The 23165-nt window shown below is 39.4% G+C and overlaps 2 protein-coding genes across 2 annotated transcripts in view; one reads left to right on the top strand and one right to left on the bottom strand.

The window, feature by feature from the left end:
- Positions 1–5160, bottom strand: part of adam19a (ADAM metallopeptidase domain 19a) — a 156087-nt gene extending 150927 nt beyond the window's left edge. The window contains exon 1 of the mRNA XM_044021542.1: positions 4931–5160. Coding sequence (XP_043877477.1) covers positions 4931–5084 — 154 coding nt within the window. The 5' untranslated portion in view covers positions 5085–5160. The remainder of the gene's footprint in view (positions 1–4930) is intronic.
- Positions 5161–18647: 13487 nt separating this feature from the next.
- rwdd (RWD domain containing 4) lies at positions 18648–22896 on the top strand. Its single transcript, XM_044022073.1, has 8 exons — positions 18648–18842; positions 19498–19578; positions 19660–19769; positions 20162–20312; positions 21118–21226; positions 21385–21434; positions 21901–21903; positions 21993–22896. The coding sequence occupies exons 1-8, from the start codon at positions 18819–18821 to the stop codon at positions 22023–22025; spliced, it is 561 nt and encodes a 186-aa protein (XP_043878008.1). The 5' UTR covers positions 18648–18818; the 3' UTR covers positions 22026–22896.
- The last annotated feature ends 269 nt before the right edge of the window (positions 22897–23165 follow it).

The following is a 23165-nucleotide window of genomic DNA, read 5'->3' as shown; positions in this document are numbered from 1 at the left end:
GGGCCATGTTGCAGGCAGATATTGTGGAGAAAAAGTGCTGAGCAGAGAGTTTATTTGAGTCCAGACAGAGGACGTGTGCATTCAGAGCATGAAGGGATTTCTTTCTCTTTTTTTTTATCTTCAGATTTCATGTTTGAGATTGAGAGAGTGGAAGAAAAGTGACAAGGACAGTGATAAGGGAGAGTGCAGGGCAAGATGTAAACAGGAAGTGACATTTCATGAGGTTCATGAATGGGATGATATGTAATTTTTCACAGTAATCACATGCAACAGTCGTAAAAGGGCTGCAACTAGTGATTATTGTCATCATAGATTGATCTGTCAATGACGAATGATTAGTTGTTTGGTATGTTGTCGAACAATTTTGGACATGCGAGATGATCAGATGTCTCGTTTTGTCTATAAACCAAAATGATTCAGATTTGATGATTTCTTCGGCAACATTACTGCAGTTTATACATCGTCTCTGCGTCTACTTCCGGGTCAAAGTCCAACTCAAGTCCGACTAAGACAAACAAGAGTTTAAAGCATATTTTTACAAGCATCTCAACTTTATCCTAATATGCATTTCAACCGTGACATGACATCTTCATATTGTGGCTGGTCAGGATTAAGGGGTTTTATAAACTGCTGTGCCGTGTCCTATCATTTACGTAGACTTTGGAAGCTTTTCTGAAGGCTGCCGTTACTGTAACACGTCATAAGACGCTGCCACAGAGCAAATAAACTCATGGCGAGTGAAAACGAGTGATTTCTGGGCGTCTCACGGCCGTCTTTGCTGGCGAAATGAACCGGGGAGAAAAGCCGTCAAACTGCCAAGAATTACAGCTGTCACAGCTGATGAGCTCAGAGCAGTGTCAGAGAAAATAATAATGCTCTCTACAGTAACTCAGTCAGCTGACTAGTGGCCCCTGAGAAAGGAAGCTGTGTAACCCGACAGGAATTTCTGTACGCAGCCAAAAACTGTTACATTGTCAGGTGGTTCAAATTTGCAGTTAATACCCACGTTCACTCGCAGTATTTTGTATGGCACGGACAAACGCAATGACTATTTTAGGACATCGCACTCAATCAGTTGCTTTGAACTTGTAATTGTCCAGAAAGGCTGTACGTTATAGGCGTTAGCAATATTATAAATTACATGATGATATTTCTGGCATATATTTGTGATATTCATGACGATACTGGGGCGAAAGAAATGTTTTTTATTTGTGCAAGCAAAATTAACTGCATTTCCTTTCTTCTCCTATATGCTGATGACTACCTAATTAGAGTACATCTATTACCACAAGGTGGCAGCAGTAGCATTATGGCACAATAGTAGTGAGAGTGGGTGGGTCAGGTCAGTGCAGGTCACTGAAGCTTCCTTGTTTATATTGGAACATGACACTTTTTACCATATATTAATGGTGGCATTATTATTGTCAGCTGTATAACATGACGCAGGTCTGATATGTGAGAAACATCCACAAAAGTCACTCCAGACATTTTCCGGAACTTTCTTTACCAGCTCCATAGCCAAATGTCTGGTATTTGTCATCATGATGTGCTATTTTGATTAAATGGTCAAATGACTTTTCGATTTTTTGAGATGCAGTAGTTTATTTTTGTTTGTTTATGCCGTTATGTCATTGCTAACAAACCTATACATTGCTTTGGCTGAGACTTTTTACTTCAGTGGTTCTCAAAGACTGGGTCCCCAAACAAAATTGCAGAATTTTCCCAACCTTTTGACGACGATAACGTGCATCAAATGAAGTTTAATTTACCAAGCATCTCCTGGAAATGATGCTTTAACCAATTCAAAGTGATATTAGGTGCAAGAGATATGGCTGTAAAATAGTCACTATATTCTATTCATCTTTAAAATTGGATATCTATATAAAAAGTTTGTGAAACACTGAAACTTACCATTATTTCTATATATAATCAGAGTTGGAATAAATGGATATGAGGTGTTGGCGGCAGATGGCTGATGTGACGGTGGAGGATTATAGTTCTGCTGATTCGTCAAATGATTTTGCATTTTTTTGCATTTACTGGCACAAAAAGCTTCCCTGACATCTATATTGTACTTTTGGAGGGGGGATTTTTTTCTCTCCAACAAGGCATCTGGAGCAGAGGAGCAGCCAATTATCACTGCTCTATTTGGACCGTGGTGATCTGCGGCCAGTTAACCGCCAACAATACCGGTTTGACACCATGCGGCAGGAGAAAACGCTGACACAAAGCAGCAATGACAAAAAAAAAAAACCTGAAACAATAGGAGCAGGAGAGGGAGAAGAAAGTGGCGCAGTCATCTTCTGTTAAACTTGCAGCCACTTTAAGAGTCTAAATAAGAGAATATATGCATTTTAAAAAAACACTGTTTCACTTAAACATAATTTCTTCTACATTCAACAAGTGAGAAATGCTGCATAATTTCACATTGATGGATGGAAACAGAGTGCACATAAGAGGGCTCATCGTAAATATTTCCTGGTTATAAAACTAGACTGGATTTATTTTCTCTAGGTAACACATGATGGGATTGTTATTCTTAACCCCATACTTGTTAATATCTCTGTTAATTAAGACAAGCTTTTAGAATGAATTAGAATAGAATTCTATTCCTTCTATTGTAGAAGGTTGCAGCAAAGTATCATCGAAGTGAGGATTCGAAATAAAAAACCACAAACTGTGGAAAAACAAAAATAAAGTGAGTGTTTTGAACGAGCATGATGTTGAATTTATGAGAATGAATACAGATAAACATGCAGAAGAAGTGTTGGAACTGCACAGACGGCAAATTAAAGCAGAGGCAGAGAATAAAAACAGGGGAGGCTTCTTAATAAAATATAATAAAATATCATTATACTGCAAAACAGGAAATGAGAAATAAGGGTGCCAGCTCTCTCTGCGCCTGTGTGCAACAACGGTGCATCTTTATATTAAAAGAATAACATTGGGTGATATTTCGCCGTTAGATTTGTACTCTAAATAACAAAAGTCACGTTGTTTGTGTGGCTTTGAAGATCGAGTGACTCTTTCTGCATCCGTGACTCACGCACGTCGTGTCAGTAAGTGGCGTCCGGGGAAACTGCAGATGCTCCATGTAGGACAATATAACGGAATGGAACATGGGATCAAATGTGAATGAGTGAACGCATAGACTTCGAAATTAAAAATATACAGAACCATGTGAAAATAAGTTTGAATTATGGTGATGTAGCACAGCTAGAGGAAAGGAATTGGGCTTGTAACTGGAGGGTCACTGGTTCAAATACCGGGATGGGTCAAGGGCTGGGGTGCCAAGAAGCAAGGCAGCCAATCCCCCCAGGCGCAGATAAGTACTACACTGCTGCTGCGACTGGGTTGTGTGTGTCCATCGTTGGTGTGTAAAGCGGATGGGTCAAACGCAGAGGTCAAATTCACGATCACTAATAAAATCTAATTCTAAGAACTTCCTTTCCTCAAGTGCAGCCTCAAAACACTGAACTCCACAAAGATTAGACTCCGTGCAGAGCTGAGACTCATTTGTTTCTCAAACTGAACACTTGACCTTGTGATGAGGTCTGTGCATCGACACTCAAACTTAACCCCAAACACAATTCAAATCTTAGCCCTAAACTTAACCAGTTCCTCCATTATTACGATCTGCTTCAATAGGACAAGGTTTTGGTCTCCACGAGGACTACTGGGTCTTGACAAGGTCAGTTTTTATGCCAGAAAACTAACCTTAAGAGGCAACAAATACAAGCACACACACAAGGCGGCAGTTAACTACATTAACTTGAAGCATGCTTGTTTGAATAGGGGTTAGTGTCTGAGTCTGAGGCTCAGTCAGCCCACATGACTGCACACACACAGACACACATCTTCACAGCAGACACACTGACACTCTTCCTCCTCTTCCTCCTCCTCCTCCTGCTGCCGCTGCCGCCTCACAGCAGGAACCAGAGAAGTCTCATCTCCTGTCATTTCAAAACACACCATTTCTGCCAGAGGCTAAAGCATAAGAATAGACTATTTCACAGATAACACGTCTGCATTGTAATGGCTTCACCTGTAAAAGACCATAAAAATACACTCCCTCTTTGTCATAACTTTGCGAAATGTGAGCTGCTCTACTTTACTGTACTGTTCCCTCTCAACTCTGCCTTTTATGGACAACACAAAGAGAACTGGGCTCAGTTGGGGGGGGGGACACACATTTCTACATGTGTTTTATACTTTTCACCTTAAGCTGTGTAAAAATGCAAAAACATATGCATAATTGTTTAAATAAATGAGGTGAATATAAAGCCGCGTCCGAAACCCGATAGAAAAATGTCATATTTCAATCTTCCCCTGCTCTGAAACACACAAAACACTTGAAGAAAAACTAAAGTTTTTCTTTGAATTACATAAGTAATATATCATGATAAATTCGGCGTGAAAAAAAAAATCACAATTTGACAGTGTTTGTTCGACGGGGGGGGACACACTTAACCTTATTTCCCCACTGAACACAGATTTGTTTGACTGGGGGACACAACCTTACTCCCCCACTGCACACAACCAGTTAGGAATTAAATGAGAAAGTAAGCGCCCGGTAACGACAATACAAGTATTGTCACAGTGATATTCACTTGTTATGTGTATTCAGTGTTAATGTTTTGGTGGAACTATACGACTGAAATATATATATACACACGAGAAACTGACTCTCTTAACGGGGGTGACTGCTTTGACAGCGACGCTGGGCTTAAATTGGCGTTTTTCTGAATGGACTTTGGTTTACGCGCTTCAAATTAAGGGCTTCTTCGTCCCAGAAAAGTTTGAGCAGCGTCGAAACAAAAACATTAAAAACACAGTGAATGACAAAGTCTTCTCAGTGAGACCCAGTGTCACAGCACGCAACTGGTAGACAGTGAAGAAGTTGGAGCAGCGTGCTGCTGCTTCTCTTTACCTTCTTCTTCTGCTTCTGCTTCTTCTTCTCTGGTGTTTCTGTGCGCAGAGGCGTTCAGCAGCAGCACCGAAAGCAGCAGCGACAGCAGCAGCAGCAAACGTCCACATGTTGCCGGTGATATTTGGGCATTTTTCTGCCTGTGTTTACTGTACATCCCTGTGACCCGCGGAGCCGCACACTCGTCCTCCCTTTCCTCCTCGCCGTTCTTCTACTCTGCCTCCCTCTCTCCGGCTCCAGCGGACGTCAAATTCCGCGGAGGCTAACACGCCGCTTCCGGCAGGACCAACAAAATAAAAGCACAAAGAAAATCCATGATCTGTAAAGAAAAAAAAAATGGATCGAGTCTTCCGGTTTGCTCGGCGAGTTCTGTTGATGCTAGTTGCGGAACTTGGAATTTCCCAGGTCATGGGTATGGTGGCCTGGAGGTGCAAACATTATTCCAAAACGTGAAACACTAACTAAAGTTTTGGGATCAATAAAAGTGTTTCATGTTTTTTCATTTCTTTTGAAAAATGTAAAGCTAACCTTGCAAGTAAACCACATTAAAGACATTAGTCGGAAAAAACATGGTCACAAACGTATCCCAGGTTAGCTATTGTTAGCAATACCAGTCAATAACAACCTCCACAGGATATTTGGTGCAAATAAATTGTGTTGCAACAGGTACATGGAATAACAATTAACAGGTACTACGTGTACAACTGATTTACTGTAAAATAAGCTGCGTTTGTAAGGTGTCAGCCATTTTGGAATCCTAACTCAGCGTATACGAGTTTGCTAGGAGTTGGAAATCCGAGTTCAACATGAAGGCCCCATGTATGGTGGCCTGGAAGTGCAAAAAACATTACACAAAATGTGGAGGAAAAAAAAATACAATTTTGAAAACAAATTAACAAAACATGAAACACTTTTACAAGTTCCAAAACTTTTGTTAATTTGTTTTGGGATTTGTGAAATTTGTTCTACCCTTGTGCAAAGTTTAGCTACTTCCTCTCAAAACCTTATAAAGCAGTTTCAAGGATTTTAAATACAGTTCATGGTTTTCTTTTGTAATTATTTGTACAAAATAAATACAAGTTTGAAGGTAGGGTTAGCCAAGTGTGTGGGTTTCCAGTTCAGATTGGGTAGGTCAACCAGAGAATATAATAAATAGCCATCAGGGGTCGACTCCACTGGCTGCATAAAGAACATTGGTTGAGGAGTTAATGGTCTCAATTGCTAATCGCTAGTTTGAGCTCTTCAATTTTGTGAATTATATTCCCAAATCTTAGGTTTATAGCTTAGTGTTTTGGTGCATTTAAATATTATAAGACGAAAATGAGGGGATACTAGTCATTGACAGCTGAGGAAATTGCAGGTTTGATTAAAAAAAATACAGGAACACTGAATGAAAAACAAACTTTAAGTTCAGGGAGAACAAACTTGGCCTGTTTTTATTTATGCACATGCAGTCAACAATTTTTGTTTTTTCAAAAAGTGAAAGTGGAGCCAAACAGTTGACTTGCTCTCGCTGTTCCTTCTTCAGCGTGTGTTCTCTCTCTAACCTCGGTGCAAAGCTAAATATGGTGAACACCTGTTTCCTGGCCTATTTATCAGGAATCTTATCAGCCTGGTAACCTGCAGCTGTGCTTCACTGTACATATTGAGTGGCACAGCTGCTGCAAATGAAACCGTTAAATGCAATCCAATGCAACGCTGAAATGTTTTACCGTGCACTCTGATGTCACTGAGGATGCATTGTCAGACGTGTGCACAGTGCTTTTATTGTGAAGTCAGACTTAATTGTCTTCCGGTCTTTTTGTGCCTTTGTTGAACTTGACTCTGTATGGTGTTTGACAAAACCAGGCATGGATTTGACATGTGCTTTTACCGGCTGAAAACTGAAGTTTGTGAACTGCTCACTGTCCCACACCAAATTCCATTGAGAAAATCAAAGTTTTTATCTTGCTTGTACATTTGTGCCACATAGGTAAACCAAAACAATGAATTTCAAACATAAAAAGGCACTAAATACATTTGTTTAGCTTAATTATTGAAGCAGCAGTGGATCAACAGCTCCTGTATGCTGGGATGTAAAATCAGTGATTTTCTCTATGGACTTTGGTGTGAGAGAGTGACGTGTTTACAAATTCACTTTCCAGCCAGAAAACATGGTCTTAACACAGCAAACATGAACTTAAGATATCATAGACTTACACTGGCATTGATTTAAATATGTGAACCTTTTATATAAAGTAGCTAAAGTCTTTTTTTTTCCTTGTGTCTCTGCTGGCAGCCATGTTCTCAGTGAGAACCTCAGTGTTTCAAGCAAGTTCTCGGTGCAGGGGGGCATCTATGTTTTATGCAGCTGTAACCGGTGGGTTCACACACACATTCACTGTTGTGTTAAATAAAAGAAGCCAAGGCTGAAGCGCAAACTCTTTTGGAGGCAGTGTCTGTTTAATTTCTAAAGGAGAATGTGGATAAAAAATAATCCCACCACATGTGGGATTATGCCCAAAAAAAAAAGCACATTATTATAAAAATGTAAAACTTAAACTGACAGTCGTCAGACAAATTTGGATTTGCTAAACAAAGGAAATAATAAAAAATAGTTTGGCATATTTAAAGAAAACATAATAAAAATGTAGAAATTAGGAAGTTATTGCATAAAACATAAGGAAAGAAAAAGTCACTTATGTATAAGTAATGTATACTTGGAGTCAAGCAAGTTGTCTTCATTAAACTGTACATGTTAACGTACCTTGATACATTTAGAATAGAATGCTGCACTGTTACATGTTATACATGTGTACATATATACATCTATGTATATGTAGCTGGATAATTTACTTTACACTTCAAGTTATCTTTTTATTCTTGGCTACAGTTTTCTTTATATTCTAATCTACTGCATGTTCTCCCTGTGTGTGCATGGGTTTTCTCCCGCAGTCCAAATACAAGGAGAATTGGGGACTACATTACATGTCATTTATCCGACTGTACATTTGCATGTGAGAGTGAGTGAATGGTTGTTTGTCTCTATGGTGACCTGTCCAGGGTGTGACCCCACCTTTGACCCTATGTCAGCTTGGCTTGGCACCACTGTCCCCATTCGACCCTCACGTGGGGGATAAAGCGGTAGAAGATGGACGGCTAGATGATTTGAGCATTTAGTGCAGTGGTCAGCAATTGATGGCCCCGACAGACGATTTAAAAAAAATCTGTTTAAATTTCAATTTCACACTGAATTCAGAGCTTTTATTCTGAAAAAATATGAACTTATTCAAAGAGACTGTTGCTAGAATTGACAGTTAACCTAAACTGATAAGGTTAAAGATTAAGATAAAATAAGGCATAATATTCTACCTATCACAAAACAAAAGAGAGCAAAACTTCAAGTGTCAGATTCTTTTATAAAACACTGGCGTTCCATCACTTAAGTTCTAATTATGTTTTTATTTTTAAATCATAACGACTTCCTCTTTCCCTCATTTTGTCTTTTTACAAATATTAGACGGTTAAATGTTCTTAGGAGCTTCAAGAACAAACGATAAGCATTTTAATTGAAGTCTCCACTGCGTCACTGAGAGAGAAACAGGTTCGTAGGAAACCCGGCAGTTTGTCAAACTTATCTTTTTTCATTCTTAAAAACATCTTCCGCGCGGGTACGTTATTATCAGGGGAATAAATAAATGCATGTTTCTGACTCAGGGGGATTCATAAATGACTCATTTTTGGACATGAGCAATTCCTTTACACTTGCACAGAGCTGTTGGTGTTTCAATAAACGCCGCTCTCCCTCCAATAATCTAAATATTCAATGGGTTCTTTGTGTGCGAGTGGACGGCGAGTGGAAGTGGAAATGGAAATGCGACGTGGTGCCTCGCGATGCATTATTCATCCCGTCTCATTTGCCTAACTTCATGCAAATTGATAAGAAATAATTCAGAGACATTAGAGCAGAGGCAGACAGTGCTGTGTCTCCGACATGCCCCCACACACACACACACACACACACACTTCAACCAGACCTCCCCAATCACATTTAATGAGAAGAGTCTGCAGCAATTAAAGCAGAGCTCCAGCTGTTTCTGTGTATTAAGCTACAAACGAGGAGCTTTGTGTGGAGCTCTTTACCTGAGACTCCTCACATGATTGAGGCATTTCTATATTAAAAGGAGGCAGTTCTGTGTGTTTTGTGACACGTGTAATCCCATAATAAGCTCAGTTTTGCAGTGTTTTGCCTGACACACGTGTGAAACGTTTGTTCACGAGTTTCGTTTTGATTGGCTGACGTGTACACACACACAGATAATCGGACTACAGTATGTTAGTCCGACTAAGACTATAGCTCGATCTTAGTCGGACTAACGCGTTTGCGTGACTGAATTGCTGTCTCATGCTGTGTTCACACCAAACACGAGTTTTCGCAGCGTCTCGCGTTCCATCGAGTCCATCGCGCCCCGGGATCACTTTGAACATTTTTGTGACGCGACGAATGCAAGTCGGCATATTTTAAAACAGAAGTTTTCATCATCAGCTCAGGCATTGTTGCACGCTCTGTTGTGGAAACGTCTGCAGAGAAGAAACCGCCGTCTTGTGTGGTTTCATAACAACCATCCGTGGTTGGACACAACGGCGGTCTCTTCTCTGCAGACATTTCCATAAGTGATAGAACGCATATAGCAACTTGTGTCGTAGCACTCCGAGAGCTCACGCAGAAAAATTATACATACATTCCCCCCTCCCTTATGGGCGGAGTCTGGCCACTGGCAAATACATGTCATCATCCGGAGAATCTCAACACTGACTATGTAAACTTTGTGTTGCGGTCATAGGTCACAATGAAGCCCAGTGTCACCTGTTGATCCTTCCCCCTGCTACAGTGCTATAGGAATTACAGCGAGGATTTATTCTTGGCTGGACGGATTAGGAGAAGCTGGACGACACAGGTTCATTTCACCTGATGTGGAAAACGTCTCCTCTGCCGCTCGACCGCTTCAGTGACTCTTTATTCTGCCGGCGTGAGAGTCGGCAGACAGTCACTGAGCCGCGACACAGGAAAAGCCCGGTTTCCCTTTTATTGGTGCTCAGCGCAGTTTAGAGCCAGGGTTCTCAAACTGTGGCGTGTGTTCCTCTGGTGGTACGTGGAGGGGGAAAAAAAAAAAGATAGGATATGTGATCGGATTGCAAAGAAATCAAACAAATAATCTCCTTATCTCTCGCTTCATCTTAATCTAATTTCATCCGTTCATCAGTGGCTTGGTGTCAAAAGTTTGTGCACCGCTAGCAAGAGTGACAAAGTAGAGGGAGACTGATATTTGCCATTTTAAATCACCAGTATTGACCAATTAGTACAAATTGCTGTCACTAAAACTTTATTTTTTTCATCAAAAATTTAATATTCTTTAATACTTTTTTTGATGACCCGACTCATATGCAGTAAAACTGAAAATGAAGTACATAATTCCACTGCAGTGCAGACAAAATGTAGATTTGGAGAGACAGACCATTAGTGTTGTTCAATAAAGCAGTTATATTTAATCAGATGGAGGGGGAAAAAATTGAATTGACTTAATATACGAGCTAAAAATAGGCTTCAATTATCAGCCATCCACTGCCCTGATTTCTAGAGAGAGAGAAAAAAAAAGAAATCAGCATTCGATAAATCTAAAATGCATCTCAATCCATCATCCCATTCAAATAGCTCAGGAGGGAGAAAAGCACTGTGTCAACCAAAGGCAGTGCAGGAGATTTACTCAGCCTTTAAGGGCCGTAAGGCTTTTCATCGTCAATATATCTGAAGATGAGTTGTGATTGTTTTATATATCCATCCCCTGACATTGGCCTGCCAACAAAGCTGCTGTTTACTGCACCAACCACAATAAAACAGACAATTTCATGATTTTGTGCTGCCGGTCTTTTCCTGTGCTGGAAGTCTGTTTCCTGGATCTTACTGTTCCCAAACACAGTGGGGCGAGGACCTATTGGAATTCCTGGAATTAATGTTTTTTTCTGAAAAGATTACATTTTTGGGGCGCCAAATGTCGACGAAAACCGGCACACAAATCAGAAGTGGCAAAACATTTTATAAAATAAGGGCAACACTTATTAAAATGGCTCAGTAGCGCCCCAAAAGGTGAAACTAAGTTGCACCAAATTTCACAAAACTTGTCTGAAACACGTCACAGCCCGAGGGGAACAAAAAAAGTCTATTGGGACCATTGCCTCAACTCAACAGGAAGTCAACCATTTGGCATCTGTGCATGTAAGTAATTGACCAAACTTGTCTGAGCACGATAATTGTACCAACCATTTTTTAATTTTAATTTTTTTTTTGTACTAGACAAAGATGAAAAGTTATCAAAAAAGGTGTCGCTGATTCAAAAGGGTGTGGCCACAGCAACTGTCGGGACTTCGCCAAATTTCAACCATTCACCACAAAACAGGAAATGCCCTGTAACTTTCCCATGTGTTGACCACTCAAAACTTTACACGCGACACAAGAGACCCAGGCCAGAAATCATCAGCACGTGAAAACTAAGTCAAGAGGTCAATTACGATGTTGGATACATCGCCATATGGCGATTCCATCTGCCATAATATATTCATTCTTACAGTATTAAATGTGAAGTGTTTTCAGAAAACATTGCTGCAGAGGAAAAACACTTCAGTTACAAAAACCTTTTTAAAACCGCCAGGGTGCGTTCAAGTACAGGCAAAACTGGAGGATTTTGCATTTACCCTCACCTCCTACTCCTCCTAAAGGTTAGTGGTGCGTATGTGGAGTTGCTGCATGTAGATTAGAGGAGCTGGGGTTCGAACCCCCGATCATCTGATTGGAAGTCTGCTACTAATCCTCAGTAAGGACAGAACGCTGGTGTAACCTCGGTCATGACACATGAGACCAAATTGCTCCTGTGTGAATGGGTGAATGGGAACGTTGTTGTGAAAAGTGCATTGAATGACTAGATCGTGTCAATGTGAATGACTCATACGGCACAGAACGGGAGTGATTATCTGTGTACACGTGAAAAGAGCGTTAACCATGAACAGACCTTAGTGTGTTGAGTAAATGAGAACATCATGACCGGGCCAGAACAGAAAGAGGCGCAATTACGTCATCTGTACTTGAGTAAGGCTGAGAGCTGATCTGTAAGGTCATCTTGGTTATTTTGTTTGTAAATCAGACCGTGATGACTCAAACTGTGACTCACAATCTCTCAACTGCACACTGCATAAAATAGAAGGCTGCCATCATCTTCTTTTTTATTATTATTGTTCTTTTATGACAAGAGCGGTTTGGTAATTTCATTAAAACTTAATTTTAATGCAGGTTATTTAAAACCTAAATCTTAACTGAAAAGTTGGGAGAAAAAAAAAATCTCCTGTGACCCATCTGTGGGTCCCAACCCACTGTTTGGGAATCACTGGTCTATTTGACTCTACCTGAAAACAGTGACTGAGACATTACCTCTTTAGAAAAAGGTGTTAAAAACCAACTCATTTCCTCGTAGATTTAAAAACAAATCACTGGAGTCGCCCCCTGATGAAGAGAATACAGGTTTCATACTGCTTTCTTTTTCACATTCTTCACTTTCTCCTTCTTTCACCTTTCCACTGAAGGCAAATTGCCAGAGAAAAAGAATAAATGTGTTCCCTCTGCGTGGATTCTAATTCGTCCCTTTCACTACATTTATGACTGTGTTAATAAAAGTCCTCATATATGGAGAGTAACGTCTTCTGCCAACAACAGCCGAAGCGAGAGTGAATGAGGATAAGTGGCGCCTCCGCAAAGCCAAGATCAGAGTCATAACCGTAACTTAAAAAAGTGCACTTAATATTTTATCAATATTATCAGTGAATAAAACCATTATCAATGCTCTGTAGTTACCCTCTGTGGGTTTTTCTTGTTTTTTTCCTACCTCACGGACATGTTTTTATGGCTTTAATAAGTGACGACATGAATCTGGCTTGCAGCTGAATTAACTCACGAGAACACATGATATTTAACACGCCATATGAAAGCAGAACCATCAGTGAATGAGCAAGTCTAGCTTTTGGAATCATTTGTGGTTATAAATCAGATAATGAGATAAAGTTAAAGAAACCAGATAGATTTCATTTGAAAGAAAACAAATTAAAGCTACAGTGCATGACTTTTGTTGATTATTTTTAAGTGCCTCAGTCAAGCAACACTCTCAGACCAGACTGTGGGAGCGTTTGTGTCTATACAGCAGCAGAGCAGGGGTGGGCGGGGACCAGAAGCATTTATACCGTCAAACTGATGAACACTCTTCGTTTTCTTTTTCGAAGCAGTAGTTTTTAGTCTTTTTCTGTCTTAAAGAGAAACAAATCACTTTCTGTGTGTTTGTCTTTCATTATGTGCTGCAGATAATAAAACAATAAAATCTTCTGCTTACATTTGTGTGCACATTATATACCAGTGTTCATTCACATGCTCTGTCTCTTTTAAATACACATGAAGTAAATAAACAAACAATAGGTTGCCAGTTCCACACAAAGTGTAGCCTGAATAAAACGCTCCCTCTCCACTAAATGACTTATTTAAACCTGCCATATGGTTTCTCAGTGTTCCGTGTATTTGCTTCGTTTGCCTCTGAGGAAAAATCAAATGAGCGGAGTGACGTCCCCTTGTGTGTTAGACGGAGCCAAACATTTCCTTCCTCTCCGCTAATGTTATTAGCAGAACCTGTCATGGGAGTGTGACACACTTCTCAGAACACAGGCCCAGTTTTATCAATCAGCGTTTCGCCGCGGTGACAGAAACTCTGCCTCGACTTAACCACTCCTCTGCTAAAACAACAACAACAACAACAACAACAACAACAAAAGCTTGCGTCTCCAGCGCCGAGTACAGGAACGCCAAGTTATTCTGGGGTACCCCAGTGAGAGAGATGTGTACTCGGATTATCACATCTCAAGAGGAAGCATGATTCCCTCAGCCAATTTAAAAGTTGCCCTATAGGCCACAAATCTTTTTGCAGAGTGGATAAGTTAATTACGAACAGGGAAGGGGCGATAACCGCCTTGTTTTCTGCTCCCGCTCTATAATAATTGCATTCCATGCTCTGTATTTGCAGCGGGGGGTCATTGTGCATCACACAACCACACTCGGAGAGAAGAGACGAAAACAAATCATTATGGTACTGAGCCAAAGTGGAACCAAGCCAACTTGAGTGACACATCTCCAAAATGTCTCTGAAGCACACGGACGCAACGTAATTATTAACTCGGACTGTATTGTCTCTGAGAGGAAATGAAAGCGAGTGGACAATCAAGACCGTCTGTGTTGAGGGGTGACAGAATGAGGCTTGTGTTGGCTTGCATGTGTGTTGAGTTTACGAAATCCAAAAAAAAAGTTCAAATAAATGAGGATTTCATGCTCTGGGTCTGGTTTTGTGGGTTTCAGTCAAGTTTTTGTTACCTAATGCTAAATTTAAAAGTGTGAGTGTTTGAAGTGGGGTTGTATGAGGTACTTTCAAACATGAAAGTCAAGAAATGGGTGAATCCTGTGAATCCAGTGTTCCACCACCAACTCGGTGACCTGGAGGACTTTGGCTTCATTTGGTACTGTATTAAACCAAAACAGAAGCTGGCAGAGACACAGTGCCCCTGCTGGAGGGAATGTGGAGCAAATGCAGGGGGACAGTGCCAACATATTTTGGACATGTTCATGAATTCAACTCTTTTGGACTCCTAACAACTGGAATCCTGGGCTTCAACGTTAATGTATATTTATTCTTTTGACCTAATGCCCCTGAAAACATCAGCACAACAGATATCTACCTCAGAAAACATTTCTTAGTGGCATGTAAAAAATAAAACTGGGCTAGGGACTGTCAACCATATAGATTCCATGGAAAAAGTGACTTGCACCCTCCATTTAAAAGGCGGAAATAACAGGTGGTCTGTTATTTTAATTTGCTATTTTAACAACTGAAATGTCTAAGCAGCTACCGGTCAACCTTACGTTTCATGATTGTTCCTAATAAGTTATATAAATAAAAAATCCTGCAACTCCCGTATAATATGAGGTTAATCTTGTTTGGTTTTTTTTGTCTGTTATGTTTTTGGCTGACATATCCACAAAAATGTTGATTAATATGCAGTCTTAATGCCAAATATAAGCCAATAAACAGAAACATAAATAGACGTTTGCTAAAGGAAGCGAGTTGTGAAGTCCGAAATGCTAACATTCTCGGGCTAGCCACTGTTAGCATGCGATACCGGTCGAAAACAACTCTCCGCATGGGATTTGACACACACAAACGGTAAAATAGAACAGAACTATGTGTACGACTGGTTTACTGTGAAACAAATTTGACAAAAATACTATTACTGGCAAAAGAAGCAGTGTTTGTACAGTACAGTTAGCTATTGCTAGCGATACCAGTCGATAACACACTACATGGTATTTTATGCACACAAATGGGGTAGAAACACATGGATGAAAAAATTAAACAGAACTAACTGGTTTATTAATGGTAAAAGAAGCAGTGTTTGTACAGTAGCTGGTAGGAGGAGTTCCGACGACATCAAACAACCACACTTTAAAAACATGAACATGTTTTTGGTAAATTCCAACTGTAAAAGCAGAAGTGCTGCAATACTAGCTTTCACTCTGCTTGTGTTGGTGTTAGAGTGGACGTGGAATTGACCTCCGACGTAAACAACACAAAGGTCATCTGCTGCTTCGTTATAAAGACCATTTTCTGATCCGGGCTTATCTGTTAGAAAATCATCATTTATTTATCAGACTACCTTTCAAAAGGTGATGATGTGCTTTTTAAGGGCCGCCTCAAAATAAATGAGTTTCTGTGAAAGGTTTACAAAAAAAAGGTGAAGGATAGATCTCATATTAAACTAACTAGTCAGGAAAAAGATAATGTGTATCTTGTGTTTTTATACATGAATTCCACTGCAATGGCACATAAATACGTTATGTTATATAATTTAGGTACTAAAGGGATAGTTTGGGATTTTTAAACGATGAGGTTGACGGTGTGAAGTTTCTACATCCCTGATTTGTTGATCATATACTGCTGTTTAACATCAGGTTTACCTTTGTAGATTATCAGTAAATATACGTTTGAATACTCAACGTCACTAAATGCCAGGACTCTACCGTATAACACTGAGCATCAGTCTGTTCTGCTAATATTTAAAAAATGAAACACTTGACACAGACCTTGTGGTCAAGATAATAACCATATGGTTATTATCAGTGAACATTCTCAAGAGGTGACACATTTCCCAACACCTTACCTAAACCTTAAACATCAAAACAAAAAGAACTAATCCCAACTAGAATTAACATTAACTTAATTCTAACTCTTAAAGCCTTGACCCTAAAAAAAAAAGACACCTTTAGCCATTTAAAGATGACAACACACCAGCATTCTGTTCAATTTTCTCTTCTCAGTGAACCCAATCTGACTGAAGTTGACAGAAATCTCGCTCCACATCTCCTCTCATGTAAATGTTAATGTTGAGGCGTAACACAGAGCCCTCGGAGATCGTTGAGCTGGACCAAAGCAATTGATCTGAGCCCAGGGAGGAGGAGGAGGAGGAGGAGGGGAGGAGAGGAGAGGGGGATAATGATCTTCTGTCCAGACTCATGCAGTCACATTAATGGTGAGTGCAGTGGAAACATCAGAAAAGATCACTCGTTAACCACTAAATGCTAAGCTACTAACATGTATATACACATGTTAGTATAGCTCAGCATTTACTGGTCAACATATACACACACAAAAAAAAAAATCACTTTTCAGCTGATAAGTGCTACATTTATCAGCAGACAAGGCAATATTTTTTTAGAGATTTGGTTGAGATCAAAAGATAATTATGATTGTCAGTTAAAAATAGGACTCTTTGACTGGGACAATTTACAAAATGATCTGAAAATAAAAGGATTTATTCAAATTTCATCACTTACTCTTACTCCAGCTGTTTCATCTACTATGAGTTTCATTTATTGTGTTTAACATACTGTGACACAGGTGCATATATTTGTCTTCTCTTTTATATTCTAGTTTGTCATCGTTATGTGAATATCTAATATTTTTATTTTTTTATTCACTTTCCCCCCCTGGAGTTAATAAAGTAAAGTGTTTTTTTTTTCCTTTTAAATGGCATTCTGTATATCTAACATTTTATTCTGTATGTTTGCACAGTTTTAACCTTGTACACTCTTGCAAAATAGATATTGCAATCTCACCGAGTTTAATTCATGAATTCAATAAAGGTGAAATAAATAAATAAAGCATTGAGCTGAGCTGCACTGTGTGGATATTTGCTCATAAAGAAAATGAATGAGGTGATCAGACTTTTATGTCAGTGTTTACAGGTTGTTCTGCAGCAGCTGCAGGAGGCAGAGTGACCTTTACTGTGATCCTCTCCACCATCACGCCACCTCAACATTTCATTATTTCCTGTGATGACCCGCTTGTAAATCTCTCTCGTGTGATTTTTTTTTTTTTTTTTGGTTAAATTATTACGGGAAACAAACAGACAGGAATTATTATGAGAAACACACAGACAGGAAACTGTGAGCATGTCTTCAATATTAAGCTCTCAGCGCCCTCTTGTGTCCCTGTCATGTAAACACTTGTTAAGACAGCTCCTACATGCAAAGACAACTTCACAATGTGAAATTAACCCCAGGGGGAAATCGAATAAAATAAAATTAACAGATATTCACATAACACATGACAAACGAAAACATAGTAGAACAATGGAGAACAATAAAAAATGTTTCATGTTTCGACATTTTTAAACTCATCCCACATACTATTCCATAGTTTTACACCACAGAATGAAATGCAGCATCTTTTAACGTTTGTCTTAGTGTTCAAAAGAGAAAAAACACAAAAAGAATATCATCAAACGTATTTTGGTGTTTTAATATGCATGAATGACAATGAATTTGGTAATTGTGCTCCGAGTGTTAATACAGTATTTATTTACATGCAGGACAGATAGTGATTCACCTACAAGACCAATAAATCTAACTCACTCTTGGCAAAAGTATGCAAAAATTTAAATAACCACACATGCCATCATAATACTGTGATAATTACGTATAATATACATATAATAAAATACCACATTTAAAATAGTGTCTCTTTGTAATCCATGGGAATTTATGTAATTCACCAAAGCAGGTATTACTCATTAAAAAAAGTGTATTTATTACATTATATTTAGCTACAATGTACAATGGATTCAATAAAAATGGCTAAAATCATCTCTTCTGAGAGAAAGTAAAATTTTCTATTTCACACTTCCCTGTGCAACCTAGTTATACAAGCGGTAAATATTCACTCTGGCTATTAATCGATTATTAAATTAAACTTCAACTATTTTGATAATCGATTCATCAGTTTGAGTCAGTTTTAATATTCAAAACAATCTTTCAAATTTTTCAACTACTTAAATGTGAATATTTTCTGGTTTCTTTGCTCCATTTCACAAAATAAATCATTCAATTCATTTTGAGAAAATCATCATTTCCAGGTTTGAGAAACACTAATGGACATTGTCCAACATTTTACGGACCAAACAATAACTCGATGAGTCGATTATGAGAATAATCGTTAGTTGCAGTTGTATGTACATACATAACACCACAAGATGGCTGCAACGCAAAATGTTAGAAGGAAGCTGCCGCTAAACCATCCATGGAAGAAGCAGGAGGAGGGGAACTGCGCATGCGTTTACTAGCATGGTTCCTGTGGCTACAGTACCGGCTGGAGAAGTTGTGGAATTATTCGCATAGTAAAGTTTAAACACTAAAAAATGGTCGTTAACTGCGGTGATTTAAACAAAGTGTGAAGCTCTAAGTAAAGAGTTTATTCCACAAGAAGCAGGCGGAGGAAACATGACAGCGAACGAGGATCAAGAGGTAACGTATGTGTGTGCAGTGATGCTAGCAGCCGCTAACAGCTACCAGCCTGTCAACTAGCATAGCCGTTAGCCACAGAGTCTCGTCTTTGACAGCACATTTTCACATTAGACAACAAATGAGGTGAAATTTCAGCCTTTATCCAGTTGAGAAGAGCTTCATTACACTTTAAATGTGTTCAGGTCAGAATGTCAAGCGTGTTTTTAGCTATTCCATGCTCAACAGAAAGCAAAATCCCAAACTCGATTGACTTTACATTGTCATATGTTCTGCGCGTTTTAATAAAATGAACAAGTCAGACAAATTTAACACGCGTATTGTCAGCCATCAAACATCCACCTTACATCAATAAAAACGATTGTCAGCTGAAATAAAAGCGTTTTACCCTTAGTCACCTCCATCCATATGTAAAGTAGCATTAGCTGTAGCAAGTTAATAATCGGTTTAACATTTAATATCTGAAAGGAAGACATGCACGCCGAATTAAAATAGAAGTCACCATGTACATGTATTTGTTATCATTACTGACCTGTATAGTCCATAGCGTTTGTTCGGTTTAATTGATCATATTTCTGAATGGGGTTTGGTGCGTGGATGCTGTCCTAACAACTACACTATATTACATGTTCCATGCTGCCTCTTTATCTGATTCCAGATGGAGCTGGAGGCTCTTCGCTCCATCTACGAGGGTGATGAAGGTTTTAAGGAAATCAGTCCAGTGTCTTTCCAGTTTAGGGTGAGAAATATCAGATCTACTGTCATTTGAAATCTTCTGCACCTTTAACTAACTTCTCCTTCCTTATATTTCCTATGAAAGATAGGAGACCTAGAGGACAAAAAAGCATTCATCCTGGACATCGCATGGCCGGAAACGTACCCCGAGACAGCCCCACAAATTTCCCTTGATGCCTTTTTCAACAACAGAATGTAAGTTACTAGCTCAGTATATTATGAGATATACCTCTGCTCTCATGCATTGGTTTTATGAGTTTAATTTACAGGACATTATGTTTGTAATACTGTTGGAAATTAAAGTGGTGACTTTATTACTATTATTTACAGTTTACTATTAGAGCCTCAGGTTTTCTGAATTGACGGGCTAGATTGAATGCAATTTAGCTTCAGTAATAAGAGAGGTTATTAGATGGCTTGAAGTTTTTGTTGAACTAAATCTGTCTAGTTTTCAATTCTGAAATCTAACAAGATATTTGTCTTTACGCTTAGTGGTGCCTTCACTAGGAGTTACTGGTTCACAATTCTCTCACATGGCCAGATCTCTAATGAGTGTTCTTTGTTTTTGTGGTTCTTTTCGATCTCAGCTCTGCAGATACAAAGCAGCTGATCCTGTCAAAGCTGGAGGAGCAGGTGGAGGCCAACCTGGGCACCGCCATGATGTACACACTATTTGAATGGGCCAAAGAAAACCAGGAGGCCCTCATGGAGAACCATAAGCCTGTAGTGACTGCTGTGGTGAGGACTGTTCGCCACTTGTCACCATACATAGACGTTCATATTGTTTCTCTATAATTTTTGCTTGGGCTGTATTATTCTCTTGCCTTTTTGGACACAGTTTTCACAGATAAATTAGGGCTTGATTTTACGTCACAAAGAAACTGCCAATGAAGATAGAAAGGTTTTTGTTTAGCTCATACCTTTTTATGACGTCGCTGTCGCTGGTTTCCTGCTGCTCATTCTTCATTTTCAGAAAGTTAATAATGTGAACTCTCCAGACCTGGTTCTGCATCCAAACACTCTGACACCACACACCTGTGTCTGTTTAACACTTGATTATAGGACATGGCCCATCACCAATATTATATTGCCCCCTTGTGGTGTGGCATGGCAATAGCCCATAATAAAAGAACTCATTTCCTTAGGAGCCAATGTTTTGCCATTATAAGCAACCCTACACTAAGAATTCAAATGTGCAGCTCACAATAGAGGTGCTTGTTTATGCATGGGGGTTTTTTTGGTAATACAACTATAACACAAATACAGTGGCTAAACGTTAATGCACGTACAATGTGCTCTTTCCGTCCCCCAAAATCTACAGTTTTTAAAAGAGCTGCTGGAAGGATGGTTTTGCAGCATCAATAAATAAATAAATATGATATTTCCTAATAAAACATACAGGTTATTATAAAGGTATGTCAGGTATGTCATCCCCAAACATGAAGATTTAAATCAGAGGTTTATTTGAGTATGAAACTCAAACAGTTTGTGCAAAGTTATGAAAGGTTAAGAAAACAACTATTTTTGTTTCTTGTTGTTGCAGACGTTGACCTCCAGCAGCGAGGTCATGACCGGCGGCTCCACTGCTAAGAAGAAGGAGAGGAAGGAGCAGTTGACAAAATCTCAGAAAAGAAGGATGATTAACAGAACAGGTACATCAGTCAGATCACCAGGAAACTCAATCTTAACTCTAAATGTATTTTCTGCAGTTGGAGTTCCTCCAACTTTATGATGTTTATACTGAAGAATGATAAAAAGCACAAGATTCTCTGCTCAAATTCAACATGTGTGTGGTTGTTTGTGCTTTCAGATCATAAAGGAGAGCTGCCCAGAGGTTGGAACTGGGTGGACGTAATCAAAGTAGGTGCATTTTACGTTGTTCTCCACTAGGTGATGCATGTTTTGTTGTTGATTGATTGTTATTATTCTGCCCCTGTTTAAACTTTGTGAACAGAAACGACTGGAATTTTCCATGTACTCCTTTTTGTGTTTTCACTCAAACCCCGATCCATTTGCAGCCACCTCGCTTTACTAGCGCAATGTTTCTGTTGCCTCAGTCTGCCTTGAAGTGAAATGAATCACTTCCTGTGTGCAGCAGGGGACTGTCGCCGGGTGACACGAGATCTAAACACAGCGACACCTACAAACTGAGCCGTATCGGCATTGTGTGAACTCATTTGACAATAAATGGAATCGGACATTCATTCATTTAAATTTAAAAGTTACGCACTACACTTTTAACACCTTGTAGTAGCATAAATGACTAATCTGTTCATGTTGTCTCTTGTTTTTCTCCCCTGTGGTCACATTACAACCTTTCCTGAAGCATGTAAGTAAAACCCACTTCAGATTTTTAAAGAAACACCGAGTCATTGAGGCAAACCAGTGTTAAACTGTTTTCTCATGTTTTTGTCACAGTTGAGTAAAACAGGAGGAAAAGACGATGACTAAGTGCGAGCGCAGTGATCCATCCGGTGGTGCTGCTTTGCACAAAGAACTGCAGTGACGTGTGAAACCACTGCAGCCTGTTGCTGCTGCTGCTGCTGCTGCTGCTGTGGTCCAGAAGCCTTCACCTCCAACATCACCAACATGTTACACTCTGACAACCACAGCAGGCTCGGAACACTGGACTTGAGGACACACACACACACTCTTGTTTAGCTTAAGTGAGCTGGGACTGATCAGAAAGTCCTCGCCGTGTTTTCTGTGTTTGTGGAAAAGCAGCCATGTGAAGAGGAGCCCACTGCGTTGCGTTTGTTTATTTAGCCCTCAGATGCTCCGTCATCCTTCAGGGTGGAGCCTTTTCTCATACTTGCTCTCACTGCCATGTTTCAGCCCAAACATGGGTCAAACTGAGCCATAAATGTTGGGCTGTGATCATAGACTGTATGTAAAAGTGGACAATGTCTTCCAGTTGCAAAACAAACTCATTTTAAAGCCTCAGGATTTGAATTCACACCTGCAACCAGGCTCCTAATGGACAACATCAGCTGTCAATCACACTGGGAAATGGAAACATTATTTACTAAATTGACATTGTCTGTTGAAGAATATCTAAAACAAGTGACTGAGACCATTAACGCCTTCAGGAACATGTTGACCGACATTATAAGCGACTCTCATTCAAAGTCATTTAGTGGCTAACTGCTACTTTCACCCTACTCTATGGGCTTTACTCAAACCAGAAGACCATGTCCATTTTTATATATAGTCTGCTTGTGTTTGTGAATGGATGTGTCAGTGTTCTCTGTGAAAACAGATTCACACATTATGTTACTTCTGTCACATTCTCTTTTTTTGATAAATGTGTTTTCCCCCCCTATTCATTGAAAACTTAATTTTTTTATATATATATATATAAATATTTAAATAAAACCACAGTTGGTCTGCTGCTTGTCTAATGATGTGTGTTAATGCAGCCATCACTGCCAAAGATCCTCCACCGGCTCCTGTTTGTTCATGGCATTAAAATTGTAACTTTGTTGTTAGCGCCAACAAACAAAATCATCACTTTGAGGTCACAGCAAAAAAACACTTGTATTTTAAGTTTTATGTCTTTTATCCTCACGTTTTCTTTTTAGTCTGAAGGAG

This window comes from Solea senegalensis, linkage group LG3 (genome assembly GCF_019176455.1).
Source record: "Solea senegalensis isolate Sse05_10M linkage group LG3, IFAPA_SoseM_1, whole genome shotgun sequence".
Taxonomy (NCBI): domain Eukaryota; kingdom Metazoa; phylum Chordata; class Actinopteri; order Pleuronectiformes; family Soleidae; genus Solea; species Solea senegalensis.
This window is presented reverse-complemented; position numbering and strand designations above follow the sequence as displayed.